At 56.8% G+C, this 27,946-nt stretch overlaps 2 protein-coding genes across 6 annotated transcripts in view; one reads left to right on the top strand and one right to left on the bottom strand.

The window, feature by feature from the left end:
• Positions 1-90: 90 nt before the first annotated feature.
• On the bottom strand, positions 91-27,898 carry LRRC8A (leucine rich repeat containing 8 VRAC subunit A). 5 transcript variants are annotated; one of them, XM_052649366.1, is made up of 5 exons: positions 27,575-27,898; positions 24,249-24,355; positions 22,998-23,144; positions 6,882-9,046; positions 91-2,004 (listed from the first exon to the last, which is right to left on the bottom strand). In XM_052649366.1, exons 4-5 carry the CDS (start codon positions 9,036-9,038, stop codon positions 1,729-1,731), a joined length of 2,433 nt encoding a protein of 810 aa, XP_052505326.1. In that variant the 5' UTR covers positions 9,039-9,046; positions 22,998-23,144; positions 24,249-24,355; positions 27,575-27,898; the 3' UTR covers positions 91-1,728. The 5 variants fall into 5 exon arrangements, with proteins under 5 accessions (XP_052505326.1, XP_052505325.1, XP_052505323.1 ...); XM_052649365.1 differs by lacking the exon at positions 22,998-23,144 and adding an exon at positions 9,447-9,607; XM_052649363.1 differs by lacking the exon at positions 22,998-23,144.
• LOC128055749 (uncharacterized) overlaps positions 27,899-27,946 on the top strand; it is a 48,420-nt gene continuing 48,372 nt past the window's right edge. Inside the window, 1 exon segment of the mRNA XM_052648284.1 lies at positions 27,899-27,924. The gene's annotated coding sequence lies outside the window, so the exon portion shown is untranslated.

The raw sequence follows: 27,946 nt of genomic DNA, 5'->3' as shown, positions 1-27,946 counted from the left end.
GGGAAGCAGAGTTCCTTATCTTCCCGGAGACCATGGGGTCGAGTGGACCTCAGAGACCCGAGGGACATGAAGACCTTCAAAGGCCACTTTCTGTTATAGGTTTATTTGCTATTTGAACCAAGTCCACAAGTTCAGACCCACGTGTAACGGATTGCTTCATGGTTGTCAGAGGCTAGTGTGCGTTATTTCTGAGGATTACATCTGATGACACGGCGCGGAAAACACAAATGGACAAATGGACATAATCGTGAAGACGAGAGACGCTAGAACGTGCCTTAGTGTCCAAGTGATCGATCGAAGATGGCGGGGTCCCCGGAGACTGATCTCAATAAAGTGAGCTGGCTTTCCCACCACCAGGCGCTGCGTGGGCTGGGCGCCTGGGACAGAAACCGTATCCAGAACCTGGAGAGCCCGTCTAGCCCGGTGGCGACCCCGCCTCCAGGTGTCCCGTGCTGAAGGACTGGGTGGCACGTCACCAGGTGGGGACAGCGCTGACGTCAGCAGCTCAGGCTAGTGGTGGCACTGGGCTAACTCATGACACATGAGGTGGGAAAGCAGAGTCCAGGTGAGGTGGCTCCTCTGGACTCCTTAACACTGCAACAACGTCAGGGTGAGGGGGCAGGCCGGCGGTGGGGGGGGGGCAACAGCGGGGAGGGGGGCGGGGGCGGAGCACCGTTCATCTGGGGATTAGCCGACCCGAGTCCCCTCCCTTCTTGGCAGCTCCGGAACATTCCCTTTGGCCAACAGCCACAGAAACGAGGGCCTGCCAAGATACATGGAGGAGAAAGAAAACAAGACACCAAAAAAAACAAAACAAAATAATCCCCGCTCTAGGAGGGGAGAGGAACAAACAGACTCCTGGACTGAGGTCACCGCGGACCGGAGGCAGCCTGCAGCCTGCACCCCGGGGGAAGGAAGCTAATTCAGTGCCCTGCTGCTCTGCTCAGGGAGGACGCTTGTCCTGCTCCGAGACTCCAACTCACTGGCCTTTAGTGTCCTTTTTTTTTAAGTTTTTTTTTCTTTTTGATACCCAAACCATCAATTTTCAAAAAACTTCTTTCTCCTTAAAAAAAAAAAAAAAATCTCAACTGTGACAGCAAACCCCGGGCCTGGCTTCTCTGCCTGGCGGCCTGCTTTCCCACAGGCTGTGCCCCCAGAGCCCAGCCTGGCACCTCCGAGGTGACTGTCTCACAGCTGGTTCACCCTGGACCGCTCTGCTCACGTCTGGGTGGGCGCTAAATGCTGGCGGGACCACCAAGAAAAGGAAAACGGAAATACGGCTACGCTTCCTCTAAGACCCCCCACATCTGAGCTGACCTTTCTTGGGAATGTATAAGTTATCTGGAGTGAGGGGGCGGGAGGTGGAGAAAATAAATACCAAGAACTAAGAAGGTGTCCCTGGACCTCTGGCGTCGGCTCAGCCTCTGGGGCAGCGATGGCCTCCAGGGAGCAGGCCCTGATTGTCCAAATACTGTGCTCGCTGGGAGACGGAGTGTAGGTCTCTGATCTCCCCCTCAGGCGCCCGGCCTGGGGGGCACGAGTCTCGAGAAGAAAAGGGGCCAGCCCCTCAGGTGCGGTCCTGTCACCCGGCCCGGCTCCAGCGCCCCCGCTGACAGGCTGGGCTGGTGGTCCATCCGGGGCTCCTGGGTTCCTGGGCCCGAGGCCTGCATGGAGGTCCAGCTGCAGGCCGCCCACTCCGGGCCACGCGTGCTCCACACCCATGGACGCTCAGGCCTGCTCCTTGTCGGCCCTCCAGAGCCGCTCCTTCACCTCAGGGGGCAGGGTGTTGAACAGGTCCTCCTCCACCACCAGGCCACTGCGCTTGAGCAGTGGGCACTCGCCCAGCTCCACAGGCAGGCACTCCAGCCGGTTGCCACGTAGCTCGATCTGGGTCAGGCTGGTCAGCTCGCCCACCCGCGAAGGCAGCGACTGTAGCACGTTATTGCCCAGGTGCAGGGCCCGCAGCTTCCGGCACTGGAAGAGCTCAGGGGGCAGTGCCTCGATCTAGAGGCAAGGAGAAAAGGGCACAGTGAAGCAGACGCAACTGGGACCTGGGCCTCGGGGCCCCCGGCTTCCCTCCCCCAGGCACTGGCACCTTCTCTGATGCCCATTTCAGCTACCCCGGACCTCAGGGACCAGCACAAGCTGGGCCCGAGTCTGGCTAACTCCCCCGTGTTCTGCATGTCTTGGCTTTGCTGTCACTTCCTCCAGGAAGCCTTCCTTGACCTCCTGGTAACCTAAGGCGACCATGTTCCCCCAACAGCACTGATCCCTCCATGTGGTAAAACTGCTTGATCTCCTGTCACTGGCAGACCCAGGGACTCTGAGAGGGCAGGGCTGGGTGTGCCATGCTCCCTGCTGTCTCCCAGCACCTGGTACCCCCCACCCCTTCCAAAGCAAATCACAGGAGTCAGCTGCTACCAGCTCCATCCCCTCCTCTACCACCCAGGGCTCACCAGGAGCCAGGCTGGGGGTCCTGCTGGGTTTAAGAACAATTTATGAAAGCACAGCAGCCTGCTGAGAAAACTCTATAACCTCAGCTGAGAACTAGGGAGAGCTCACCAACAGGGTCAGAATCCCAGCTGTGTCACTTCCCCTCCTGGGCCTCAGTTTCCTTATCTGTCAAGTCACAGGCTGAGGGTGGGTGCAGGGAGCCCAGTCTTGGCCATTCAGGGCCCTCTCCTGATTCTGCAAAGTTTGAATAAGAGGCAACACCCACTTGTCGCTTACTACAGGACAGGTTCACTCTGAGCACTGATGGTATTAATAGTTGAACTCTCAGAACTACCTGCAAGTACTTTGGAAACACTTGTTCCACGTTACAGATGAGAAAACTGAGGCCCTGAAGGATCCAGCCTGGTGAGAGGTTCACAGCTGGAAAGCGGTGGAGCCAAGACATGAATCTGGCTCAAGAGTCCGTGCTCTAACTGTCCACTCTGTTGGTGGAGCAAGGAGCAAAGGGTGCAGCTAGGTGGGGACACATGGGAAGAGCCCCATAAAGGCTGGCTTCCTCCCTGCCCTCCTGTGAGCAATCAGCTACAGACATGAGTACTTCCTCAGCCTGTTCTCCTACCAGCTCCTTCAGATATGGCGGACAGGAGGGAGACCTCCAGCAGAGCAGGAGCCAGGGGATGGGCCCCGAGCCTACAGAAGGGTGACGGGCAGCTTGCTCTGTCACCATCCGCATGTTCCTGCTGAGGATGCTGAGGCCAGGCAGAGGCCATGCCAAGAGGGGCACTGTGGATGTTTTAAAGGAGACTCCTGACCTGGCCTACAAACCTGCCACTGCTGTGCCCAATGGTCAGGAATCGGGCAGGCATGGCTTCCAGGAAGGCCAGAGGACAGATGAGAAGTGGGTTCCGGCAGGACCAGAGCCTCCCAGAGACCCCACTGCACCCAAAACTGGCCTCCTCCGGTGACACAGACAGTGGCCAGGGAACAGGAAGGACTGGACCAGCGGGTGGCAGAACTGGGGTTCACATCGGGGCTCTCCCCTGACACACTCCCTCCCTGGGGCACCCCCGCTCTGCGGCCAGCTCTCTGCAGGCCCCACAGAGGGAGGGGAAGGTGGCTCTGATGCCTCGGTCCCCCGCCCTGGCCGCTTCTGTCCTTCCTCCTGAGGTGTGCTCGTGCACTGAAGGCACGAAGTCGACTCCCATCACCCCAATCCCGCCCTCGCCCACCTCCTCAGGGACCTCGACGGCTCCCCCATCAACACTGGCTATCCCTCAAGTCCATCTGGCCCTTGGAAAAAACAAGACAGCCCTCCCAGAAGCCTCTGCGACCTTCCCGACAAACCGCCTAGAAAGATGCCGTCTCTCTTGGCCCGCCAGGAGCCGGCTTCTACCCCTGCCCGCCCTGGAAACTACCTGGCCAGAGCCACCCGCGGCCACTCCTCGCCCACTGGACCTGCCCATGTTCTGTCATCACCCGATTCCGGCACGGGCAGCGCGCCCACCCGCCTGGCCCTGCTCTCCACTGCCCCTCCCAAAGGCTCCAGCCACACTCCCCAGCCCCCACCCTCTAGCCCACCCCCTACCCCTCCCAGACTCAGGAAGGACTGAGCTTCACCCAGGAGCCTGGGGGATGACTCCCTGAGCTTCAGGTTCAGGCTGACTTAACCTGGTCCCCTGGACATCCCAACACGGAACCTACCCTCTCCTCTCTGAAAACCGGTGCTTCGTCCTGCCTCAAGGACCCTCCAGCCACCCAGGCAGCCAAGTGAGAACAGGCCGCACCCCCTCCTGACAGCTGCAAGCAGGTTTGTTTTTAAAGAATTATTTTGATGTGGACAGCTTGTAAAGTCTTTACTGAGTCCGTTACAATATTGTTTCTTTTTTAAGTTTGCATTCTTCTGGCTCTAGGGCATGTGGGACCTTAGCTCTCCAACCGGGGATGGAACCTGTACCCTCTGCATTGGAAGGCGAAGCCTTAACCACTGGACCGCAGGGAAGACCCTGCACGCAGGTTTCTATAGCTCTGGACCTCTGTCCTGCCCCGCCCCCGCCTCCCTGGCGCTCCAGGGAGAGCCAGCTCTCTGCATTCCAAGGCAGACCCTTCCTCCCTCAATCAGTCAGGGGGAATTTGGTGGACAGTTTGCCCCAAGTCAGGCACTGGACAGAAGAGTCAAGATCCAGGTCGTCAGATAGCAGAGGGAAGGAAGGGACACGAGGCAGGTAATCTGCAACCAAGTGGGAAAAACAAGATGCCTTCAGCCCTGGCTTCGGTGGTGGGGGGAGTCCAAATTCCAGAGGCTCAGCTCACCGGTCCACCCCCGGCTTTCAGTTCCCTGTGGACAGAACCTGCTAGAAGTTCCCTCTTCTCTTCACATGGCTGACTCCTCCTCATCCCTCAGGGCCAGGTGAGACGTCCCCTCCTCCAGGAGACCTGCCTGCCCTGGGCTGAGCCCAGCCCCTGGCACAGTCCAGGGTGCTACCTTCGAGTTACCCGTTTGTCCTTGCAAGCAGTGAGGTCAGGATGGACCAGGGGGCCTTGTTGGTTCTTGGGGACCCCCGGCTCCTCGCTCCCCACTAGGAGTGCACAGAGAACACTTGCCAAATCAATGAATGAATATTCAAATAACCATGGAAGGAATATGACCCTTAACAAGGTATTCGTCAGCATGACTTGAAATCTGAGAAAATCCGAGGTGAGGGCCTGAGTCGACCCACACTCACCCACCCTGTCCGCTTCACAGGCAGTAGCCCGGGGGTGGGGGGGGGGGTGACTCACGAGGAACCAAGGAACCGCTAGGCCCAGAGGGAGGCAGGAAGGCAGGGAGGGCTCCCGCTGGGAAGGAGGAGGGGCCCGACCAAGTCTGGCTAGAAGGAACTTTCTTTCCCTACAAAGGCCTCTGGGATTCCAGGGGGTGGGGACAGGACGTGATGAAGCACTGTGCTGAACTGGGGGCCAGAGGGTCTCCTTCCTCAGGGACTGCGTGCCTTGCGCCACCACCGCTTCCTGAAGGGTGACCTCAGTTAACGCGTGACCCTGACAGCTGCTCCTGGAGCAAAGAGCTGGGGAGGCGGGAAGGGTGGGCAGGACGGGGTGCCCGGCTGGGGGCCAGCCACACCCTCCTCCACTGGGTATCTGGCGGGGAGCCGCCTGGTCCCCCTCCACATGCTGAAGAAAGGGTTGTGGTTGTCCCCTCCTCCCCAAATGGGGCTGCTCCCAGGAGTCAAATTTTCCTGACTGGTGGGCAGTGGGCCTGTCCTGGGCCCTGGGGGCAGATCTCGAGAGTGAAGCAGCCTGGGATCTGACCGTCACCCCTGTATGCTCTCATACGTGCGCATGCGTATAATATGGGGGGAAAGGAACGCTTTGTCACAATCTCTGGTTCCCAGGGAGAGACGCTTGGGGAAGAGCGGAGGTGTTCCAGCGGTCAGAGGTCTGGGGTGCCTGACCCTCCTGTGTGAGTGATGCTGGACAGGGCGTGTCCCTCCCAGGAATGGGGGCATTTCAGGGGCTGCTGCCTCCCAACTGCTGAAGCAAGCCCCTGCTGTCCTCCCTGAAACCACCTGCCTCCCTTCGAGAGGGTTTCCACCCAGAGTAGGAACTAGGAAGACTTCCTTCCAGCATCAGGTCCCCAGCAGGAGTGGGCAGGGCAAAGGGAAGGCACCCCGGCAGCTGTGGCAGAGGCCAGGCCACAAAGCCACAGGACCACCTGCCCTCAAACCTCTACCCGCCTGCTTTCACAGAGGGGCCCTTGGGTGGGGGGGGGGCGGGGCGTGCTTCCCCAGACAGGCAAGGGGTGGGTGCGGAGGAACCGAGAAAGGTCTAGATCACCGCCAGGGTGTGGCCTTCAGCTCTGCAGGCCCACGACAGTTTGCACAATTTCCTCTCCAGAAAGACAGGTGGTGACAAGCCAGCCCCAGCGGAGCCCAACTCTGCCTTTCTCCACCCTCGACAGGCAGAGAGGGTAGAGGGTATAAGTGGCTCTGGGAGGTGCACCAGGCACCCACAGTTTCTGTCCTGGGTGGGCCCATCCTGGGCTCCAAGTCTGGTCCAGGACAAGCTGAGGAAGATACCACAAGCCCTAGGCCGAGTCCTGCCTCCCACCACCGGGCCCTGACAGAGAAGACTCCTGCCTGTGGACATCCCCGTCTCCAAGGAACCTGCCCAAAGCCACCTTGGGGACCGGCACACCATCCCTCCTAGCAGAACTTGGCCACATCCTGCAGTCGAGACAGGCTCCCCAGTCCACGGATCCTGATTCAGCGGGTCTGGGCTGGGGGGCGGCGGGGGGAAAAGCCACCTGGGAATCTGGATTTTCATCCAGCTCCTCCCCTAGGTGCTTCTGGGAACCACAGCTGCAGACCCCAGACTCAGGGGTGCCAGACTGTCCAGAGACACACACCCCTGCCCTGCCACGGGCCACTCACCCGGTTGGCCGTGACGGCCAGGTTCTGGAGGCTCTGCAGGAGGCCGATGTCAGCAGGGAGGAAGGTCAGGTTGTTGTGGCTGAGGTCCAGGTAGCGCAGCTTGCGGCAGTAGAAGAGCTGAGTGGGGATCTTCTCGATCTTGTTGCGGTTCAGGTAGAGGCGCTCGAGGTTGGTGAGGTTGCCGATCTGGATGGGGATGTAGGCAATGTGGTTGTACCACAGCTTAAGGCAGGTGAGGCGGTGCAGGTGCTGGAAGCTGATGATCTCCTCGATGGTCTTGAGGTTGTTGTCCTTGAGGTCGATCTCCTGTAGGTTGTGGAGGCTGAAGATGGAGTGGGGGATGCGCTCCAGGTCGCAGCGGATGAGCTCCAGCTCCGTCAGGTTGGCCATCTTCTTGAGGCTGTTGAGCACGATGAGCTTCGTGCCCTCATTGTTGATAGACAGCTTCTGCAGGTGCACTCCCACGTCCGTGACCACCTGCGGCAGCTTGCTCAGATTGCTCTTCAGCCGCAGCACCTTGAGCCGCTTAAGCTCGCGGAGCCCGTCAATGACGATGAAGCGGTTGTTCTCGGCACTCAGGTTGCCGGTCAGGTGCAGCTCCTCCAGCGTCTTCAGGCTGTAAATCCACAGTGGGATCTCCTTGATGTCCGTGAACTTGATGTGCAGCGCCCGCAGGTTCTCTCGCAGGAAGGCCAGGGCAGGCGCCTCGATCTTGGCGGCCGTGTGGTACAGCCACAGCTCCTTGAGGCCTGTGAGCTGTGCAATGCTGGGCGGGATGGTCACGTCGGGGATCAGCTCCAGCTTCAGCACCTCCAGCTCCACCAGGTCGAACACAGTGTCGGGGATGCCACTGAGCATGAACAGGTGCAGCTCCAGCTTGTCCTGCGCATTCTTGGTGAGCCGCTGGCGCAGCTTGTCCAGCGTCCACTCGTTGTTGAGGTTCAGCTGCCGCAGCTTGTTCTCACTCACCTCCGACAGGAAGACAGCGAAGCGCTTTGAGTAGAGCGGGTCGTACTGGTCGATGAGGTGCAGCATGAAGGCGAAGTCATTCTTGACGTCAGGGATGTCGCTGTAGCTGCTCTCCTCGCGGATGGACTCGAACGAGTACTTCTTCAGGGAGCGCCGCAGCATCCACCAGAGTGTGTACATGCAGATGAGGCCGTAGAAGATGACCAGGCTGATGTAGAAGGACGCCAGGATCTTGAAGAGCGTGGCCAGCGGGTGGGCGCACCGGTACGTGCGGTAGCCTGTCAGGCTCTCGATGTCCACCGTGCAGTCCACGTCGAACTTGATGTTGTGCACATAGTAGACGGTGTAGCAGATGATGAGAATGAACTTGATCACCTTGATGATGGTCTGCCGCATGTACAGGCGGTACACGATGTCCCCCTCCTCCACGTGGGTCCGGAACTTCTTCACCTTCTCGAACAGCGCCTTGGCCTGCTCACCCTCCTTCTTGTCCAGCACGCCCGTCTCCGAGCGGTCCACGATGCCCTGCTCGATCCGAGACTTGGTCCGCTGCAGCATGGGCACAGTGGCCTCCACGTCCTCGCTGACCGTCGACGACTTCTTGTCCATGGAGCCGTTCATCTTGCTGAAGGCCGGCTTGGGGTCGCTCTCCTCCACCACCGTCTCCGACAGGGCCCGCGTGGTCCAGGGTGAGTCGAAGCACTTGAGCAGGATGGACACGAAGTGCTCCAGCTTGGAGCTGGTGCGCGGGAACTTGAACCAGAAATTGCTGCAGGCCAGGAAGATGAGCGTGTGCAGAAGCACCAGGTAGGGGAAGTACTTGGCGAACCAGTGCAGGCGGTTCTCATAGCACACGGCGTCCACGTAGTTGTACTGGTGCCGGTCCAGGTCGTACTTGATGCCGGTGGGGCCAGGGTCGGGGGTCGGCCCGATGGTGGAGTTGGGGTAGGAGGGCTCTGGGCCGGGGGCCGCCCAGCCCCGGAACGAGTCGTTGCAGGAGTCCTTGGTAACCCACTTACAGGGCAGGCAGATCATCTTGTCTTGGGTGACCTGTAGCGTGCCCCCAAAGACAGCGATCATCAGCATGACGATGGAGATGTAGTCGGTGAACACGTCCCACCACGGCTTCAGGATCCGGTACGCTGGCTGCGTGTCCGCAAAGTAGCGGAGCTCTGTCACCGGAATCATGGTTCAACCTGAAAGGGACCACAGGAGGGGGTTACTGGGGGGTAGCTGGACTTTCTGAGACCCGGGGGGCAGGGGCAGGAGACTATGGACCCATTGTCCAAAATTCCACCTCGAGGCTAGCTGTGAGTCACACTAGCTGGGCAACACTCACAGGGCAGCCCACGGAGTGGCCTTGGTCCAGAAACCAGATGGTCACTGGGTGGCTGGAGGGAAACCACCGCAGGGAAGGTGGGCAGCCTCCCCATTCCACAGATAGGAAGGCTGAGGCATGAAGTCCAGGCCATGCTGACAGATCACTAAAGAACCTCATAGGGACCCCCGCCTTCCAGCAGGAACAGTCCAGAAGTCCTGTTTAGACCCCATCCTGTTAATGATAAGACCAACCACAGGGGCCAGCTGAAAACTTACAGTTCCTTCAGAACCAGGAGCCATGAAGCCACACCAGTGATCTTAAGAGTGGCCGTACAGCTTGCGGGATCTTAATTCCCCCACCAGGGACTGAACCCAGGCCGTCTGCAGTAGAGGTCAGAGTCCTAACCGCTGGACCACCAGGAGATTAATTCAAAGTCCTTGAAGAGATTTATTCAAAGTGTGAGAAAAGCCAAGTGTAGAAGAGGGGGTGGACTATGAATTAGCTTCTACAGAACAAATAAGGAAGCTTAAAACGTTCCACGTGTGTGTGCGTGTAAATACGGCCACACAGGATTCTGGGTGTGTGGGGAGAGCGGCAGGAAAGACAAACACACAGCAGGCTGTAATGACGGGTGCCTGGAGGAGGGGCTGGGCAGCAGGACTAGAAAGCAGGATGACAGGGTCACACGCTGAGGGCATTTACGTCAGATTGTTTCCGGCTGTGTGCATCCACGTGTGTTTGTAAAGAAATTTAGAACAGCAGCAGATTCTCCCCCAGCAGAGTCCCATTCGGCAGGTCCTGGGTAGAGCCTGGGAGTCTGTTTTTTTTTAACGCTTGACTTCGAGGCCACATTCAGGAAGCGCAGCCAGGGGGAAGGTGTGCAACAAAACGAACCCGCGAAGAAACCCTGAATCCCTGGGCCAGCAGGGAGCACCCTGCCAGGACACGTCACTCTTACAGTGCTGCTAGGGCCATGAGGCTGTAACAGACAAGAAAGGGACTAGGTGTTCACTGGAGAACAATCAGGAAAATGTATAAAGCATTATGGACAGAAAAAAAAAAAACCCTGTAAGAACACCACCCAGAGTCACCCACCCCTGTTAACTTTTCACTGAGTGATAACCTTCCAGTCCTTTCGCAGATAAAATTATGATTTTGGGGACTTCCCTGAGGGTCCAGTGGCTAAGACTCTGTACTCCCAACACAGGGGGCCCGGGTTCAATCCCTGGTTAGGGAAATAGATCCCACAGGCCACAATACCCGGTGCAGCCAAATAAATAAAAAATTTTTAAAAAGAACATTCCCTGCAAAAAAAAAATGTGATTTTTACATTTTACCGTTTTCTAATCCAGAGTCTAGATTTTTAAACCAAGATTTAAATACCTGTGTTTTGACAAATGGGTCTGTGGGGAGAGGCACAAAGGCCCCAGGTTATGAGACTGGGGACCTTATTTTGATTACTGATAGTATTAATAGTGACAAACACTTCGGAGGACAGGGCCTCCCTGCAAACGCCAGATGCTCATATCGTGGGCACGCACGGGTAAGGACAGGAGGGAGGCAAACCTAGAGCCCTTGAGGGAAGCGGGGTGCTCAACAGACGGACACGTGCCAGGCACCAGGCTAAGCCCTCACCATGGGGTCCACCTCGTGGAGTTGCTCTGACATCCAGATGCAGGGCCCTATTTCACAGATGGGGACAACTGAGAGGCTCACCGGCATCACCTGCCCAATGTCACTCTACAATTGGGGCAGAGCCGAGACCAAACTGAAGCCTCCCCACGCGAGTCCTCCCCAGGGCTCAGGCTCGCTGTCCCCCCACTGCTCAAGGACCCACACAGGGCAGTGCCAAGAGGTGGAGCCCAGGAGTCCTGCTTCCTGACCCCCTCCTGCCAGGATTCCCAAAGCTCAGGTCACCGTGGGGCCAGCAGACACCACTACCCGCCCTGGGCTGGCGGCTCCAGCCCAGGGGGTCGGCCCTCCTGGTAAGTGCCCACCCCGCAGGAAGGCCCTCTAATGACCAACTGGCTCCTCGCGCCACCCACACTCCTGGGCGAGCGGGCATCCAGGGGATGCTGAATCACGTAGCCGGCCCCCCCCAACAGCTGAATGACACCCCGACAACTCCTCCCTCCCTTCCTGGCTCCCCAAGTCCACGTCCAGGCAGCCGCCCAAAGTCTGGCGACCGGAAGGGAGGAGGGGACAGGACCGAGGGCCCGAGGGCGTGCGAGAGCCTGCCCCTGGAAAGTCCGGGGCTGGGACCGCCGAGGCAGACTGCCAGGCACTGGGGGTGGGGGCAGTCTGTGACCAGGCAGGATGTGGTTGCAGCCTTGCTGCTTCGGGGGAGTGGGTGTGTCACGCAATGGAGAACAGCCTGCCTCTCGCACCAGGAGGACCAGGCCCTGCTGTCCTGGGCTTTGCTTACGTTGTTTTGGGTCTGAGGTGGGAGGTCCACTCTCCATCACAGGTGAGGGACCCGGAGGCTCCAAGGGGGAGACCATCCCGTCCACCCAGTGTGTCTGGCTCCTCCTGGCCCCCTCAACACTTTCGTTCTGAACTCTCTGTAAACCATGGCTACACCTCCCTGCTGAGAAGGGCTTCGTGGAGGGGATAGTCCTGTGATGGTCCTGGGGGCTCCTGGCACCTCCTCAGCCCTGGGAGAAGACACAGGGGTTGAGAGGGGTCAGGCCAGGGGCCCAGGCCACACAGCTGACAAGGGCAGGCCTGGCCTCACTGGGGGACCTGGCGAGGTGGGGGGTTGCTCTCTAGCTGTACCACGTTTTGGCCTCTGCCACTAACTCACTGTGGGATTCTGGACAAGTCCCCGCCCCTCTCTGATGGCGTTTTGGGGGAAATCTGGAAAGAAGGCACAGGTACCAAGGCCCAGGCTTTCGTCCCCAGGGGGCCAGGGATGTGGTGCCTTGCCCTGGATGGGTCCCCAAGAAGAGACGGCCGGGTGGTCAGGGCAGGTTGCTTGCAAGGCTTTGGGAAAGGCCCAGGGAATCCCAAGCTTCTAAAGCACTTTGGGCAGAGAGGGCAGCAGGCAGCCTGGGCTGGCTGTCATCCATCCTCAATCTCCGCCCAGATGCTGCTGGAGGGCAAGGGCCTGCCGCACACAGCAGGCGCTAAAGGTATCAAGAGCATGCCTGAGAAGGCAAGGGGAAGAAGTGGGGTGGGGGAAGGGCGTGGCCTGGGGGTGGTGGGCTGGCCCGGCAGAGTGGGGGTGGGGGCCAGGGAGGAAGCTAAGGCAATTGTGGGCGCCCCTCCCTCCCGGTTCCTGCCCAGCCCTCCCCAGGAGAAGGAGCAGAGCCCCCTCAGGCAGGGAGGGCCGGCGCAGGGACCTGCCGAGGAGCTGGTGACTCAAGGTGAGGAGACACCCACAGCTGGAGCCACTCCTTGTTCTGAGAATGAGGGCCCAGCCCAGAGCCCTCGGAGCCCAGGAGTGCTCAATGCTGTAAAATACACGTAAGGTAGTTCGTTCTGCTGCTCGGCCATCACCGACCACCCACCTCCAGAACTCTTCTGGTCTTGTAAAACTGAAACTGTCTCCACCGAGAGCACTGACTCCCCCTCCCCGCCCCAGCCCGAGCACCGCCATTCCTTCTGGCAGCATGAATCTGACTACTCCAGGGACCTCACAGAAGCAGATCATGCGCTATTTGTCCCTTGGGGATTGGTTTCGTCCACCTAACATAATGTCCTCCAGGTGCCTCCATGTTGTAAAAGTGGAAGTCGCTGTCTTGTCCAACTCCTTGCCACCCCATGGACTGTAGCCTGCCGGGCTCCTCTGTCTATGGGGTTTCTCCAGGCAAGAATACTGGAGTGGGTTGCCATGCCCTCTCCAGGGGATCTTCCTGACCCAGGGATCGAAACTGGGTCTCTCGCATTACAGGCAGATTCTTTACCATCTGAGTATCAGGTGCCAGGAAAAGGAAGCAATTTCCTTCCTTTTCCAGGCTGACTAATATTCCACATGCCCATTTTACAGATAGGGAAACTGAGACTCGGGGAGAGAGGTCATGTGCCCAGCGTCACACTGCCTGTCACCTTCAACCCAGATCTGGGGTGGAGCCCCGACAAGCAGCATTTCCAGGGAGCAGCTCCCACCCCACAGCTACCCCAGGCCTACCTGGGGATGGTCAGGAAAGCACTATAAGGTAAAGGGGGCAGATTCAAGGGAGTGGGGACCTTTTCTCCCAGTTACAGAAAACGCCCTTTTCAGAAAGTTTCCTGCAGGCAGTGCGTTCATCCCCTTCCTGCACTGAGGCCTCTGCAGCCAGGACTGCCCCCAGCAGAGGTGTGCAAGAGCTACTCTCTGGGGCCTGTTTCCCCATCAGGAGAGGAATACAGAATCTCCCATGGGTGTGCCCACGTTTTGCATAAGGCAGTCAAGGATCATGGGGCGTGCGATCCAGGCTTCGGCTCACTCCAACACCTCCCTCCCCACTGGCATCACCCAGACACTCACTCACTGTCCTGGCCACCCCTGCCTAAAGCCAGCAGGGAGGGGGAGGCACCTCCAGCAGCCCAGACTTCGTCTCTCTGTGATAAAATGCCCGTGGTAACAGATGCCCTGCCAAACTCTCCGGACTATAAGGGAGTCACAGGAGTAAGTGAGGTTTCCCAGACAACCTGTGGGGGGCGGGGGGAACCTCAGGCAGGTGGAGAGCAAGGAGTACGGTGATGGGGGCTTAGAGGGAGGGCCAGGTAGGCTTTGCCACTCAGCAGTGGAGTGACGCTGGGCAGGGGACTTCACCCCTCTGAGCCTTGGTCCCCCCATCTGTGCAATGAGGCTGAGACAGGCACAGACCTGGCCCCCGACGGCAATCCTGACTTCAGCAGACAGCTGATGGGTGGATGAAAAGAGCACAGAACCGGAGCATGATGGAAGAAAACAGAAGGAAAAGCGCCCGCGATGCTGGCCCTGACACCTGGCATGGGGACACAGTTAGATGAGGCCGGGCACACAAGAGGCGGGCGGTGAGCAGATCCTGGTCCCTTCAAGAGGCCGCCAGAATGCAACAGTGCCTTTTCAGCAGAATAAAGGAGCTCTGCGTGTAATGCCATTTTGAAAATAAAGCGAGATTCAGAACAATAAATAAATACATTGCCATGTTGATAAACCCTGACCCACTTGGGGAATGGCTCCCTGTTAAGAGTGGGAACAGGAGGCAGGATGAAAGGAAACTGTAATGTCTTTACCAGCAGGCATTACCTTTGTGATTGAAAAGTAGCATAGAATTTAAAATAAATAGAGCCTAGAAGAAAAGAAAGAAAAACTGAGCCCTCAGGTGGAGAGTTCAGGTGTTCTTTTGTGGTTCTCAGAGGGCAATCTGGGTGGGGGCGGTGATGGGGAGTCTGGTTGGGTCAGGTCTCAACCCCAAGAGGTGGAGAATTTGGAGAGGATCCTGAATAGAAGATAAAGATTAAAGGGCTGAAATCCAGGCGGCTGAGAAAGACAAAAAGGCCGTGTGTCCTGCTGTCCTCTGCTCTAACCCTTTTTCCAGAACAGAGGCATCACTTAAAGCTACTGCGAGCTGGGATTCACCCCAGCTGCACCACGTGAAAGCTCATGGGCAAGAGATTACCCATAGCGAGGTCAGCAAGGTAGGCTGGGAGCCCTGCAGGGCAGGGACCGCTCCAGACTCATCCCAGCCCCCATGCAGAGTCCGGAACACAGAAAGTGGAGTAAAGGTTTGCTGAACTGGGCTGAGCTGGGAGGGGGAGGTGACAGGAAGGAGGTGGGCAATCGTCAGGGCAAGATTCTAGGACAAAAGTTTAGTTACAGGGACATTCACCGTGGTGTTATTTATACCCCAGGAGAACTGGAAACCGTCCAGATGCCTGTTACTGGGTGATCAGTTAAATACCCATTTAATGATCTGATGATGGAATACTATAAAACAATGAAAACATGTTACAGCAAAACACTTGATGACCTGACGACATGACAAAATATCTTCAATGCAAAAAGGAGGTAACGAGACCATGATAGAGGAATAAGCCTTTTGCAATAACTTAGACGTATATTTAAAAAATACTGACAGTGACATTAGACTGACATTTATAACCTTTTTTTAACCCCAGACTTACCTCTGTTTTCTGTTATAAGAATACGTTACTCAGGGAATTAAGAAAAAAAGATTTTTAAAAATCAAGATTCCCAAGGATCAAGAACAGGTACGATACCTGGGAAGACTAACGTGGGAGGAGACCTACTATAAAGGCCTCGGAATTCGACCAATTCGGTGTTGATGTGGTGATGGACAGATGGACCAGGGGACCAGAAGAGCAAGCCTAAGTGAGTAAGTGAAGTCGCTCAGTCGTGTCTGACTCTTTGCAACCCCATGGACTGTAGCCTACCAGGCTTCTCTGTCCATGGAATTTTCCAGGCAAGAATACTGGAGTGGGTTGCCATTTCCTTCTCCAGGGGATCTTCCTGACCCAGGGATCGAACCCGGGTTTCTGGGATTGCAGGCAGATGCTTCACCCTCTGAGCCACCAGGGAAGCCCCGAGCAAGCCTAAGAGACCCCAAAATTTCTGGAAACGTAGACAGTGACAGTGTCGATTTTGCAGGCTGGGGAGAAAAGAACGGGCGTCCATAAATGGAGCTGGCCTAGTTACCCACAGAAGAAAAGCACAGCCCCATCTATCGACTTGCAGGAAAATAAATTCCAATAAATTCAAGACCTAAGGCAAAACTTGCAAATGTTTAAAGAAAAATCTAACAGACCACCTTAATGTCTTTAGGACGGAGAAAGATCTCTTATCCCAAATGAGTACAAATCCTTATGGGAAGAGGCTCATCTATGGACCACATTACAGTTAAAATGGACGCACATCAAAGGACCTAGTAAGTGAAATGCACCCACAGACCTGGAGGAGACACTTGCAGTGGGTTTACCTGCCAAAGGATTAATACCCAGAACAAAGCCAGAACTCCTCCAGATACACAGAAAAGACAAACTAATAGGGGAAAAAAAAATGGCAAACCATGAATAGACAATTCACAGAAAAAAAACACAATGGAAATTCACGTATGAAATAATTCTTAATCTTGTTGTTAATCAGGGAATGCAAATTAAGACAATCACCAGCCATTTCATTCCCCTGCGATTGGCCAAAAATGTTGAATTCTTAGATGAGAAGATAGAATGCATGCATGTATCCTCTGACCCAGCAATTTGGCTCCTAAGGCTCTGAGGGTTGCTTTACATGTATGTGTGAAGCCACGGACAAAAATGATCACTCCAGAGTTGTTCCTGATAGCAAAAAGTCAAAAACCTAGATATCCAACAACAGGAGAAAGGATGAATTACTCCGAGAATACAGTGAAATGCTGAAGCCATGAAAGTATCAACATGTATCAACATGAAAAAAAGTGAAAGTGAAGTGCTTAGTCGAGGCCAACTCTCTGTGACCCCGTGGACTGCAGCTCACCAGTCTCCGTGCATGGGATTTTCCAGGCAAGAATCCTGGAGTGGGTTGTCATTTCTTTCCCAAAACAATGTCCAAAACAATGCTGAACCTCAAAACAAGCTATAGAATACACACATTATCTAAGGTTTTCTGCAATGTATATACCCAACTGCGGCACAGGTATTAGAAACACGCATGTTCTTGTTTAGTCAGTAAGTCATGCCCAACTCTTTGCGACCCCATGGACTGTAGCCCTCTAAGGCTCCTCTGCCCGTGGGATTTCCCAGGCAAGAATCCTGGAGTGAGTTGCCATTTCCTCCTCCAGAGGATCTTCCTGACCCAGGAATCAAATCTGAAGCTCCTGCATTGCAGGCAGATTCTTTACCAAGTGCAAGGAGAGCGCCAAAATCAAGCTGGTAATTTCATCTAAAGAGGGAAGAAAATGGGATTGGGGAAGAGGCTTCAACTGCATCTGAAATGATTTGAGAGAGAGTGTGTGTGTGTGTGTGTATCTCTATGTGTATGTGTGTGCATCTGTGTGTGTGTGTATCTGAGGCAATTACAAAACATTAAGATCTGGCAAAGCTAAGTCCTGGGTACAAAGATATCTGTTCTAGTTTCATAACTTTTGCAGGTGCTTAAACTGTCTCATACAGAATTCACCACAATAACCATCTGTTTCTCCCCCTCTGGACTGGTCTGCTCTCTGGTCTTTGCACCTGCGGGGCTCAGAAGGAGGCAGCAGCTACTAGGCCATCGCCAGGGCAGCAGACTCCACTCTTTCTACCTGGCCTGCTCCTAGCCGGCGCAGCAGCACCTGTGGCCTCTGACGATACTGCGCAGCGCAGCATCACCCCCGCCTGGTCCTCCCCGCCCCAGGGAGACGCGGAAAGTGAGCAGGAAGCAGTCGGACCCTTTCCACTGGGCAGCACCCGCAGATGGAGAAGTGAGACCAGGTTCCTGAGGCAACCCAGAGGGCCCCTCTTCTCCCCATGGTGGCAGACAGATCCCAGGGAGTGTGAAGAGCAATAGCTCTGGAGTTGGGGAGATGCGGGTTCAAATCCAGCTGTACATGAAACAATTCATGACTCCAGGCGAATCAGTGAATCTCCGGAGGGTCAGTGATAAAGAATCTGCCTGCCAATACAGGAGATGCGGGTTCCATCTCCAGGTGGGGAAGAGCCCCTGGAGAAGGGACATGGCAGCCCACCCCAGTATTCCTGCCTGGGAAATCCCATGGACAGAGGAGCCTGGCAGGCTCCAGTCCATAGGGTCGCAAAAGAATTGGATACAACTTAGCAACTAAACGACAACACACCAGGCAAATTATTTAGCCCAAGACTTGTTTTTTGCAACTTTAAAACAAAAACAATGCTACCTACCTCATATCTGTATACAGTGACCCAAAAGATGTCCAAGAGATATTAAGTAATAATAAAAGATGCTGGGTGTTCCCTGGTGGCCTAGTGGTTAGGATTCCAAGCTTTCACTGTGGTGACCTGGGTTCAATAACTGGTCGGGGAACTGATATCCCACGAGCCACCAGCCACAGTCAAAAAAAAAAAAAAACAATGCTGACCAATCTTTAAGGTACATGATGTATCATGTATTATAAAGTGATATAAAATGTTACAAAATGGACAAATACTTTATGATTTCCATGTTTGGTACTCAAATCTGGTACTTCTGTGAGTAGAAAAAAATAACTGGGAAAAGAAACAAAAGACCTTCCTCATTGTGTGCTTTCTGAAGAGTGTAAAATAGTTTACAAGAACTAGTACTTGCTATCTGTTGAGTATGAAAAAGGTTTGCCCGCTCCTGCCTGCCCTACCCAGGTGTGCCCTAACACGCGCACATGGGGCACGGGGAGGCCAGGCCTCAGTGTGGGTGGGCTCAGAGCCCGGGGCCAATGAGTGCTCTTCTCTGAGCCTCAGTTTCCTCGACTATAAAATGGGAATGTTATACTACCAATCTCAGAGGCTTAGTGTGAGAATTAAAAAGAGCACAGTGCATGTCTATGGCACAACCCAAGGCCGGCACACAGGGAGACGCACTGTGCTGATCTAATCCACCTGCCTTTGCAGAGAGCCCTCCCAGAATTCACTGGGGAACAAATACCCGAGAGAGGGCTGAGCCCCAAGCACAAGCCCCTCCAAGCACAGACCAGGCATCCCCGAGCCCCCAGGACCTCCCAGGACTCAAGACGCCACACTCCAGGGCCTTGCACTCCTGCAGCCCCGGCTCAGGACTCCAGGACCAGACAGAGAGCTGGCGAGCCACCCGCAGAACCACCCTGAGGGGTCAAGCCCGCTCCACACTGTTGATGTCCTCGCAGGGCCTCTCGCAGATGGGGAAGGAAGTCGAAGAAACGACATGCCGCCCCTCCGTCCAGAGGGTGGCCAAGCAGGCAGGCTCCGACCACCCCCACGCCAGCCCGCAGCGCTTGGGTTTTACACCTGAGCCGTGGCAGGCCAGCCAGGCTGTGGGTAAACAGGGCACAGAGAGCCCTTTGTTAAAACCCAAATTGAGAGGCTGGGAATACTTCTCAGGCGGGAGGGAGGGGAGGCCGAGGCTGGCCCCCTCGCCCCTCCTTGTACCACGCTTGAGGAGGCTGGCCCTCCAAGGCTCTCCCAGGGAAGGGGGAAGGGCCTTTCCCAAGAGATCCGAGGAAGACACTGGGTCACTGGCCCTGCCCTGGGTGCACTCTGGGCCTGTGAATCTGCTCCTCGGTCAGCACCCTGGGGCCTCCTCTGCTCCCAGAGCAGGGGCCGGAGGTAGGGGTGGATGGCGAGGGGGCGGGGGGAGGAGAGGGCCCACCCATCATCTGGGACACCCAGCCCCCACCCGCCCCAGAGCCGGTGCTGCCCTTGAGGCCCCCACACCCACCGGGGTGAGTCAGCAGCTGTGGGCTGGGGGTGCTGCCTGGCTCCATGCGCCCTGCGTCGAAGGGCACACCCTCACTTTCGGGGAAAGAAGAAGGGAGGCAGTCTGGAGCAGGGAGGGAACAAGTTTCCATTCCAAACTGCTCTCCATGTGGGCCGGGCCTCCCAAACAGGTTGGTCCTCAAGCGCTCTTGCAAGGGTGCGGTGGCCTCCTGGGGGAAAGGTGACCGGTGAAGGACACCCACCTTGGTTCCCCTGCGGCCAAGCACACAGAGGCCGCAGGCCGGGTCCGAGGCTCAGGCCGGCCCCCTTGCCCCACCAGGCGGGTGTGTTACTGCCATGGGCTCTGGGTCACTGACGTGGCCTGCGCGTCAGCACCGGGCCTGGCGCGTCCAGGGCCTCGGCTCCCAACCTCCGGGAACCTGGTACAGCTCCCCGCCTCACTGGCGCATGGACCTGGGAGTCACTTCCCTCCCGGGTCCCTGGTTTCCTCATCTAGGAAATGGTATTCCTGGTCAGGGCGGCGGTGAGGACTGAGGCGGCGGTCCATAGAAAGCTTTTGGCTCAGAGCCTGCCTCATAGAAAGACTCTGTAATGTTAGCTGATTTTTTCTTTTTTTTTTTTACGGGAGGTTTTATCAGTCCCTTTAGGGGTGTGAAGTCAGGCCCAGAGAGGTTAACTGGCCTGCCTGAGGCCACACAGCTAGGAGATGGCGGGAAAGACCGCCACCCGTCTGGTCTGCCTTTCCCTTGCATGCCTGCCTGTCTCGAAGGCCAGCAGGTCTCCTGGGCCTACCTGGGCACGCAGAACCCTGCAAATGCTTCCTGGGACAAGATCCCTGTTTCCAGAGGGGTACCTGGAATCGAGGTCTCTGCAAGGAACTCCAGAAGGCCATCCTCTGATATCTCTGGTCTCTTAGGTACAGTTTTAAGAAACTCTGGGAGGGAGCCCAGATCTGGGTCTGGCTCCATGCGGGGCAGAAGGGCCTTGAAGACAGGTCTTGATCTGCTTTGAACACCAGCACCGCCTTTCCAGACAGGGTACGAAAAGTGGGCAGAAGCCCCGAAGAGAGGTCACAGACGCATCTGCCGAGGTCCCAGGGGACTGCGAGTGAGGGGGGCCTGGCCAAGGGTAAGCTGCCTGTTGCCCAGCTCTCCAGACTGGAAAGGGCTGCCCCCAGGTTACCAGCCAGGAGATGTGACGGCAGGACTTCTGTGTGGCCCTACCCAGTTGGCATGTCTGTCCACAGGCCGACTCTGCCAGGGGTATGAGGTTGGTGGAGGTGCCTCTGGGGTGCCCAGGTGGCATGTGAGAGCCGTGGAATTTTACAGCTGCTTCTCTGGTGGAACATGGCTCCAGACTTGAGGCTGTATCTCAGTGTCCATTTAATTTGGAGGTTTTAAGTCCTCAAGAGACGGTTAAACATAGAACTTCCTACGAGATGTGAAATGCAATAGAAACACATGGGGAAGAGAGCAGGGAGATGTTTGTGGCTGGGAGGAAAAGTCATTCTAGAAACCTCAGCCTTCCCACCCTACACACGCTAGGAAGTCACTAAGATCCGGGGCCCAAGGGAGCCCAGCCCTGATTCCATGCCAAGGGCGCCTGGTGGCAGATGGAGGTTGAGACCAGGGCCGGTGGAGAAGCCCTGGTCAGTGTTCACCGGCATGGTTGGCAGGTCCTCAGCCCCACGACGGCCTGGGGAGTTTCTTCAAAATGCAGATTCCTGGGCCCACCCCCTACTCAGTCGCTGCAGGCCTGTGGCGATGGGTCCAGAGGAATCAGCATTTTGAACAAGCTCCCAAACAACTCTGAAGTACCCACAAGCCAGAGAACCTAGAGAAAAAGACAAACGAGAGATGGGCTAGAAAGAGCACAGGCTGGGACTGCCCTGGTGGTCCAGTAGCTAAGACTCTGTGCTCCCAGAGCAGGGTACCCGGGTTCGATCCCTGGTCAGGGAACTAGATCTTACATGCTGCAACTAAAGACCTCACATACTGTAACTAAGACCCGGTGCAGCCAAATAAAAAAAAAATGGAAAGGAAAAGAAAAAAAAAAAAAAACAGGTACCGATCAGAAAAAAAAAGCACAGCTGTCCAGACACACAGACCCAGGTCCACGTCCTGGCTCTACCACCTGAACTGTACAACTTCCAGCAAGAACCTTCATACCTCCAGCCCTGGTCTCCTCACCTGGAAAAGTAATGCGCCCTCAACCAGGAGACTGTGGTGTGTCAGATGGCAAACTTCTTGGTGACCAGCCCGCCACCTGGGCTCGGACCACAGCCACCATGGACATGAAGGCTCTGCTGCTAGAAGGAAGGCGAGCAGAGCGTCGTCCACCGAGAGGCCAGGTCTGGGGCCCCCACCAGAGGTGGCCCAAAGAGGCCCGTGCCAGAAGGAAAAAGATTCCAGGAAAGACTGGGAAGAAGAAACGGGAGAGGCAGACGGTCTGGATGGAAAGCTGAGCTCCGCCAGCAGAGGGACGCACCTCTGCACAGACCTGACTCTCAGGGTGGTTCTGCCCATCAGGCTACCCAGGGGTCCCTTCTGCCGGAAAAAGAAAAATCTAGCCAGAGGTATCTACGCCCCAGCGGGGTATCCTGAGATCCTGGCCCCAGGGCAGCGCCCCACCTTCGCTTCGCCTGTCCACTCTCAAGGCTAAAACCTAAGAGGAGTGCTCGGGGGACCGAGACCAAACCATCCACCAGGACGGCCTGGTGAACTGAGTCAGGGCCAGGCTCAGGCCAGCGCCACACTGTGGCCCTGCCTCAGGCAGACAGAAGAGGGCCCAGACCTGGAGGCCAAAACCTCTCGGGCTGGCCCAGGCCATTCCTCCCCGGCAAGGAGGAGGAGTTCTGATCTCAGATAAGTAGGATGTGCTGCTTCCTGCTCGTCGCTGGCCAGAGAACTGAGCTCAGGCCTCTGCTACTGGGGCAGGGGGTGCTGGCAGAGTTCTTCAAAACCAACAGGAAACTCCTACGGGGCAGGCCTGGGGTTTGCTGACCTTGTCCCAGTAAACAAGACAGTCAACAGAATCACACAGCAGGCACTTCCCACCGCCCTCTGCTGCTGTAAATGTCCCGACAAACAGCTCAGAAACCCCGGGATGGGGAGGCAGGGGAGCGCTGTGGGAACGGGAGTGGGTAGGGGCCTTCTGGCGGGACTCACCCACAGCTCGACCCTCACCGGGAAAGAGGTCCAGGGAGGACTGTGCAATGAGACAGGAGAAAGCAGCAAACCAGCAGCTCTAACAGGACGGACTTGAGTTTAGGAAAAAAGGCAAATGCTAACAATGCATGCGGGCAAATCCAGCCCTCCCCTCTCAGGTCTCTGGAGACGGGGACCACAGGAGACTTGAGCTTTCCACAAGGCATTAAAATCAAAACAAAACAAACAAAAAAACACATGAGGGCGTGCAACTTTGCTGGTAATTACAAAAACAAAGCAAAGCAAAGCAAACAAACAAAAAACCCTGGAGATACCATTTCTTCTAAAATCCAGGCTGAGGAGGGCAAGGCCTACCTTAACAAAAAGCCACGGTGGGAGGTGAAGGCATGGAGAATAAAGGACCCCAGTCTGGGATTCCAGGACCTGGCTCCAGCCCCACATCCCTGCCTTCCGACCCGACCCGATGAGTTGCTTCCTTCCTCTGAGCCCCGGTTTCCATGTCTATAAACAGCAGGGGTGGGGAGGTGGGTGAGGGTGGATCAAGGCCACTGTCTGAGCTTCCACAAATGACCAAAGAAATCATTGATTGGGTTTGTTTTACAAATTAAGCAGCTTATACCCACACCCACTATGCTTAGAGAACATGTTTGAGGACACCCTGAGCCACCTTCCCTGTACTGACATATTTAATCTTCAAGATACTCTCAAGGGAGGCAAGGAGCTAATATCACCCTCTTTTCACAGATGAGGAAACTGAGGCTCCGAGAGGCACAGCGACTGGCCCAGAGTCACCTATCGAGCATCTGGCAGCTGGGACTCACACCCAGGTCTGACCACAGCGTCTGGGTTCTAACCGGTGGACACTCCTGCCTTTGGGAACTGTTCTCCAAAGCAGAGGCCAAGACACCGCCCCCCCCATCTTCAAAGATGTCCACGTGACAGTGTGGGGGAAAAACAACTCGCTGGCTCTCTCTCAGAGACTCACGCTCTCAGTCAGCTCTGAGACACCCGTCAAGGCTCTGAGAGGTCCTGCAGCCCGGACCATGACAAGTTACTGTTCCTGGAGTCACCTGACCACTGTGCCCAGAGAAACTGGTGTCCCACGGAACATACCTTGGGAAACATGGTCACGAGACAGCATGAACCACCACCCAAGACTGACAAAAGCCAGGGGTTCACAATGCAGGTTCACACCTGCTGGGTATGGCGTGCATATATGTGCTAAGTCGCTTCAGTCGTGTCTGACTCTTTGTGACTCCGTGGGCAGTAGCCTGCCAGACGCCTCTGTTCGTGGGGTTCTCCAGGCAAGAATACTGGAGTGGGTTGCTATGCTCTCCTCCAGGGGATCTTCCTGACCCAGGGATCAAACCCACATCTCCTGCACTGGCAGGCAGGTTCTTTACCACTAGCGCCACCTGGGAAGCCCCAGTGCTATGCAGCTGACCCCTGAGTTGGGAGAAGGAAGAAGAGTTTTGTCTTCTGCACCCCTGTCCTAGAAGCCCTGGCCTTACAGCAAGAGCAAAGGGCTGTGGGGACAGGGACACTGCCCTCTGCCCCCTGCCTGGGGGCCGAGGGTGGCCTGGAGGGAGGGGGCCCAGTCCTTACCCTGAGGACGGCTCTGCTATCTGTGAGCTAGCTGATGGTGCTGAGGCTGGCCCACGTCTGTCTGGGCAGGGTCCTGGCATTCCTTTCGCTCCATGGAAGCCGCCTGCCTACGAGGAAGCAAGAGCTACCGTGAGCAGGGAGGTGTGTGGGAATCAGCGTTACCTGCTGGGCTGCCGACAGTTTCAGAGCCCCTGCTCGCTGCCCGGTCTGGACCAGGGTGACGCCAGAGAATCGGACAGTCTACTGGGGAGATGCCAAGGCAAAAGTTATCACTGGCTCTTGAGTACCTGGGGCTCTGCTGGGGGAACCTGGGCCCTCTGGGAACGGGGAAGAAGCACTAGACCCAGACGAGTCGGGTCAGGGAAGGCTCCCTGGAGAGGGTGTTGCCTAAGCTGACTTCCTGGGAAAGAGTGGGAGTTGGAAAGAGAGCATTCCAGGCAGAAGGGACAGCACATGTTTGCCTGGAGGGAAGACAACATGACTTCTAGAGCACGCTGAGCGGTTCAGCCTGGCTGGATCCAGGGCTGGAGGCGGAAAGTGGCGAGAGGTGAGCTGCAGAGGGGTGAGCCGGATCCAGGCAGAGACACGCCCTCAGCTCAACTCGAAAACAAAATCCAACCATCATCCACAATCGAGGAGCGTTTAGTGAGCATGTACTCCATGCCAGGCACTCTGCTCAGAACTGCTCACAGGTCAGGAGGGTGGGGAGAGAAGTGTGATCAGACCACTATAGGGCTGTTGCTCCCGTTCAGTTGCTCAGTCGTGTCCGACGCTTCGCGACCCCTGTGGACTGCAGCACGCGGGGGCTTCCCTGCCCTTCGCTATATCTCCCAGAGTCCATTTAGACTCGTGTCCATTGAGTCAGTGATGCCCTCCAACCATCTCATCCTCTCCCAGGGAGGGGGAGCCTTTAAACCAGCCAGGTGCTGGGAGTGTGGCCCAGCCATTAGTGAAGAGGGAAACGACAAGGAGTAGGAAGGGGAAAGGGGTGGTGGTGGGGGGAGATGGTTACACAGACAAAGGGATCGTGGCGCCTTTCAGCTGCTTATGCCATGGAACATTTCTCACAGCTGCTCAATGCCCAGGCTCTGCTGCGAGGAAAGAAGCAAGAGACGGTTTCCAGCCTCTCAGAGAGTCCCACGCAGAGTGATGGCGGCTGGGCAGAGAAGCACCTGGGTCCATGAAGGCACAGAAGCCAGGCTCTACCCTCACCCCCGTCTGACTTGGCAAGGAGAGGGATTTACACCGAGGCTGGGAAAGCCAGTCACTTGCCCATGGCAGAGGCCGGCCCAGAACTCAGGCCACAGGACTCACTGGCACTGATTCTCCTTACCCTTCCTCTTCCGGGAAGCACACACAGACCACTCCCCTGCACACTAAGCCACAGCTAATGCGTCTTTCCTCGGGGCTGCCTCTGAGACATTGTTAGCATTATGCTGGCCACTGTGTCAACGTTTTCCTGTCTGCCTCTCCTCCCAGACTACTAGCCAGGGACCGTGTTCTCCTAGCACCATTCCTGGCTCAGGCCAGGCACTTACCAAAGGATGGTTGAATGAATGAATGAATGAATGAGTCAAGGCAGGGAGAGGAGGTGTGCTGGGCTCTAGAGCCCCACATCTAACCCACCTGACTCCCCATGAGGTCTTACACCATCAGTGTGTGAAAACCCAGAATCATCTCCACTCTCAGGAGAGTAAGGAGAACAGGCTGATCCCTTCCCTTCAACTCTACAAGCGAGGTCCGGGCCAAGCCAGCCCCCTGAGTTCTGACCCACTGGGACAATCCTCACAAGCGCCCACTGTCCAGAAGGACCACTTGAAGTCTGCAGAATAAACAGGTTCCTAGTGGGCATGCCCAAGAGATGCAGGATCTGGGTGAGTTACAGGGGGAAGTCACAAACGTTCCTCAGGCCCTTGCTGTGTGCTCCACAGCCCCTGGAAGGCCCAGTGGGCATGGGAGGTAACCCCAAAGAATCTCTAAAACTGGGAATACAGGGTGGCGGGGGCCAGTCATTCACACCCCAGCACCTCTCCAAAAGCCAGTCCTCCAGCACAAGTCATCCGTCCTTGCCTCCCCCTCCCCGCCCAGAGCCAAACTTGACCTTCACAAAGGCGCTGCCCAGTCCCTCTGAACAAACTCTCACTCCCCCATCCCCTCCACAAGAAGCGCCACCAACATCAGACCTCCTCCTCCTGCCTCCAGTCTGTCTGTCTGCCCGTCTGTCTGTCTGCCCGTCTGTCTACGCAGCTGGCAGGATACACAGTTCGTCAGGAGAATAAGGTAATTCCTAATGGAAAAGGTAGGAGAGGCCCTTGGGAGCTTTTAAGCTCCACCAAATCCTTCCTCTACAATTTAGGCCCAAATTCCCTTTCCCTCACACCTCATCCCAGAAAGGCTTCAGGGGGGTAAGGCAGGGAAAGAGCCCTTAGGGAAGAGACGGCCCCACCCTTCCAACCAAGTCCCCATCAGGAGGAGGTTGCTGCCAGAAACACCCCCAACCATCTCTCTTCCTTCCCAAAAAAGGCAGCACTGGCACCGGCAGAGAATCAGCCCAATCCCGGTTTCACTCCAGTCCAGACCAGGGGAAAGCAGAATCATCAGAGAGCCTCAAGAACCCATGGCTATGCTGCTTCAGCTGGGCAGCCAACTTTGCCAGGTCTCTGGCCCGCACCTCATCGGACTTGGCTCTCAGGCCCATCTGGATGCACAAGACACCGGCAGGGTTCAGAACCTCAGACGCCTGTACTGGGCTTCCCAGGAACCCCAGCCCAGACAGGCCCCCAAGAGCCTCGCCAGCGAATCTGCCCTCCCCCCACCCAAGTCAGGGCACAGTTCCCGCCCGATCCAAAGGAGGGAGGGTTCCAAGGGAAGAGGAACGGGCCAGGAGCCCAGGAGAACCTTTGAAAAGGGGTGGGGGAAAAGGTCCCAAGGAGAGGGCCCAGAGGTGGAACCTCCAGTAAGTGGGGGAGTGTGTGTGTGTGGAGGGGTGGGGATCTAGGGGAACCCAGGAGATGACAAGGGGACCTGGGGGAGCCGAGGCGGAAACTCCCGGTATGTAGAGCGCAGGGAGGCACTAGGGTGCCTGGGAGGGGGCTCGCGCGCCGCGGCGCCGAGGAGAGGCTGGGGGGGACCCCTGTGACCCAGGGCGTGGGGAACCCGGAGGCAGGCAGAACCGAGCTGACGCGGGAGGCCCCCAGTGAGCCAGCCCCGGCGGGCAGAGTCCCAGCTGCCCAAGGCGCCTGGGGCCGGGCAGCTGGCCGAGGACGTCCAGGAGTTGATTTCAAGAAATGACAGCTCGCGCCCCCTTCCCCTCCCCACCCGCTCACCTGGGCCCGCCGCGCCCGGCCGCCCAGCAGGCAGCCCCGAGCCCCTGCCGCTCTGTCCCGCTGCCGGCCACTGCGCCCCTCCGGCGCCTCCTTTTGTTTGTCCCTCACTGCACCACTCAGCCTCCTCCGCCCCGGAAGTGACGTCACCGCCGGGCGCGAACGCGGCGCCCGGGGCGTAGCCATCTTTTTGAGGGGCGCTCTTCTCCTCGCCTTCACCCGCTCAGCTCCCGGTTGGCGCCATGTGGCTTTGGGGCGGAAGTAGCGGAGCCCTGGTTCCGCCCCCTTAAAGGGACAGGGATAGCTGTAACCTTCGGGGCGTGGGGACGAAGGGTGAAGCGGCGGAGGCGGGGGTGAGTAGCCGGTGCCGGAGCG

This window comes from Budorcas taxicolor, chromosome 11 (assembly GCF_023091745.1).
Source record: "Budorcas taxicolor isolate Tak-1 chromosome 11, Takin1.1, whole genome shotgun sequence".
Lineage (NCBI taxonomy): Eukaryota > Metazoa > Chordata > Mammalia > Artiodactyla > Bovidae > Budorcas > Budorcas taxicolor.
Note: the sequence above shows the minus strand (reverse complement) of the source record. Positions and strands in the feature narration are given on the sequence as shown.

Coding starts and splice junctions, on each gene's coding strand:
- LRRC8A (XM_052649366.1), bottom strand. CDS start 9,038: ATGATTCCGGTGACAGAGCTCCGCTACTTTGCGGACACGCAGCCAGCG. Junction 2,005..6,881: donor TGGCCGTCACGGCCAACCGG/GTGAGTGGCCCG, acceptor CCTTGCCTCTAG/ATCGAGGCACTGCCCCCTGA.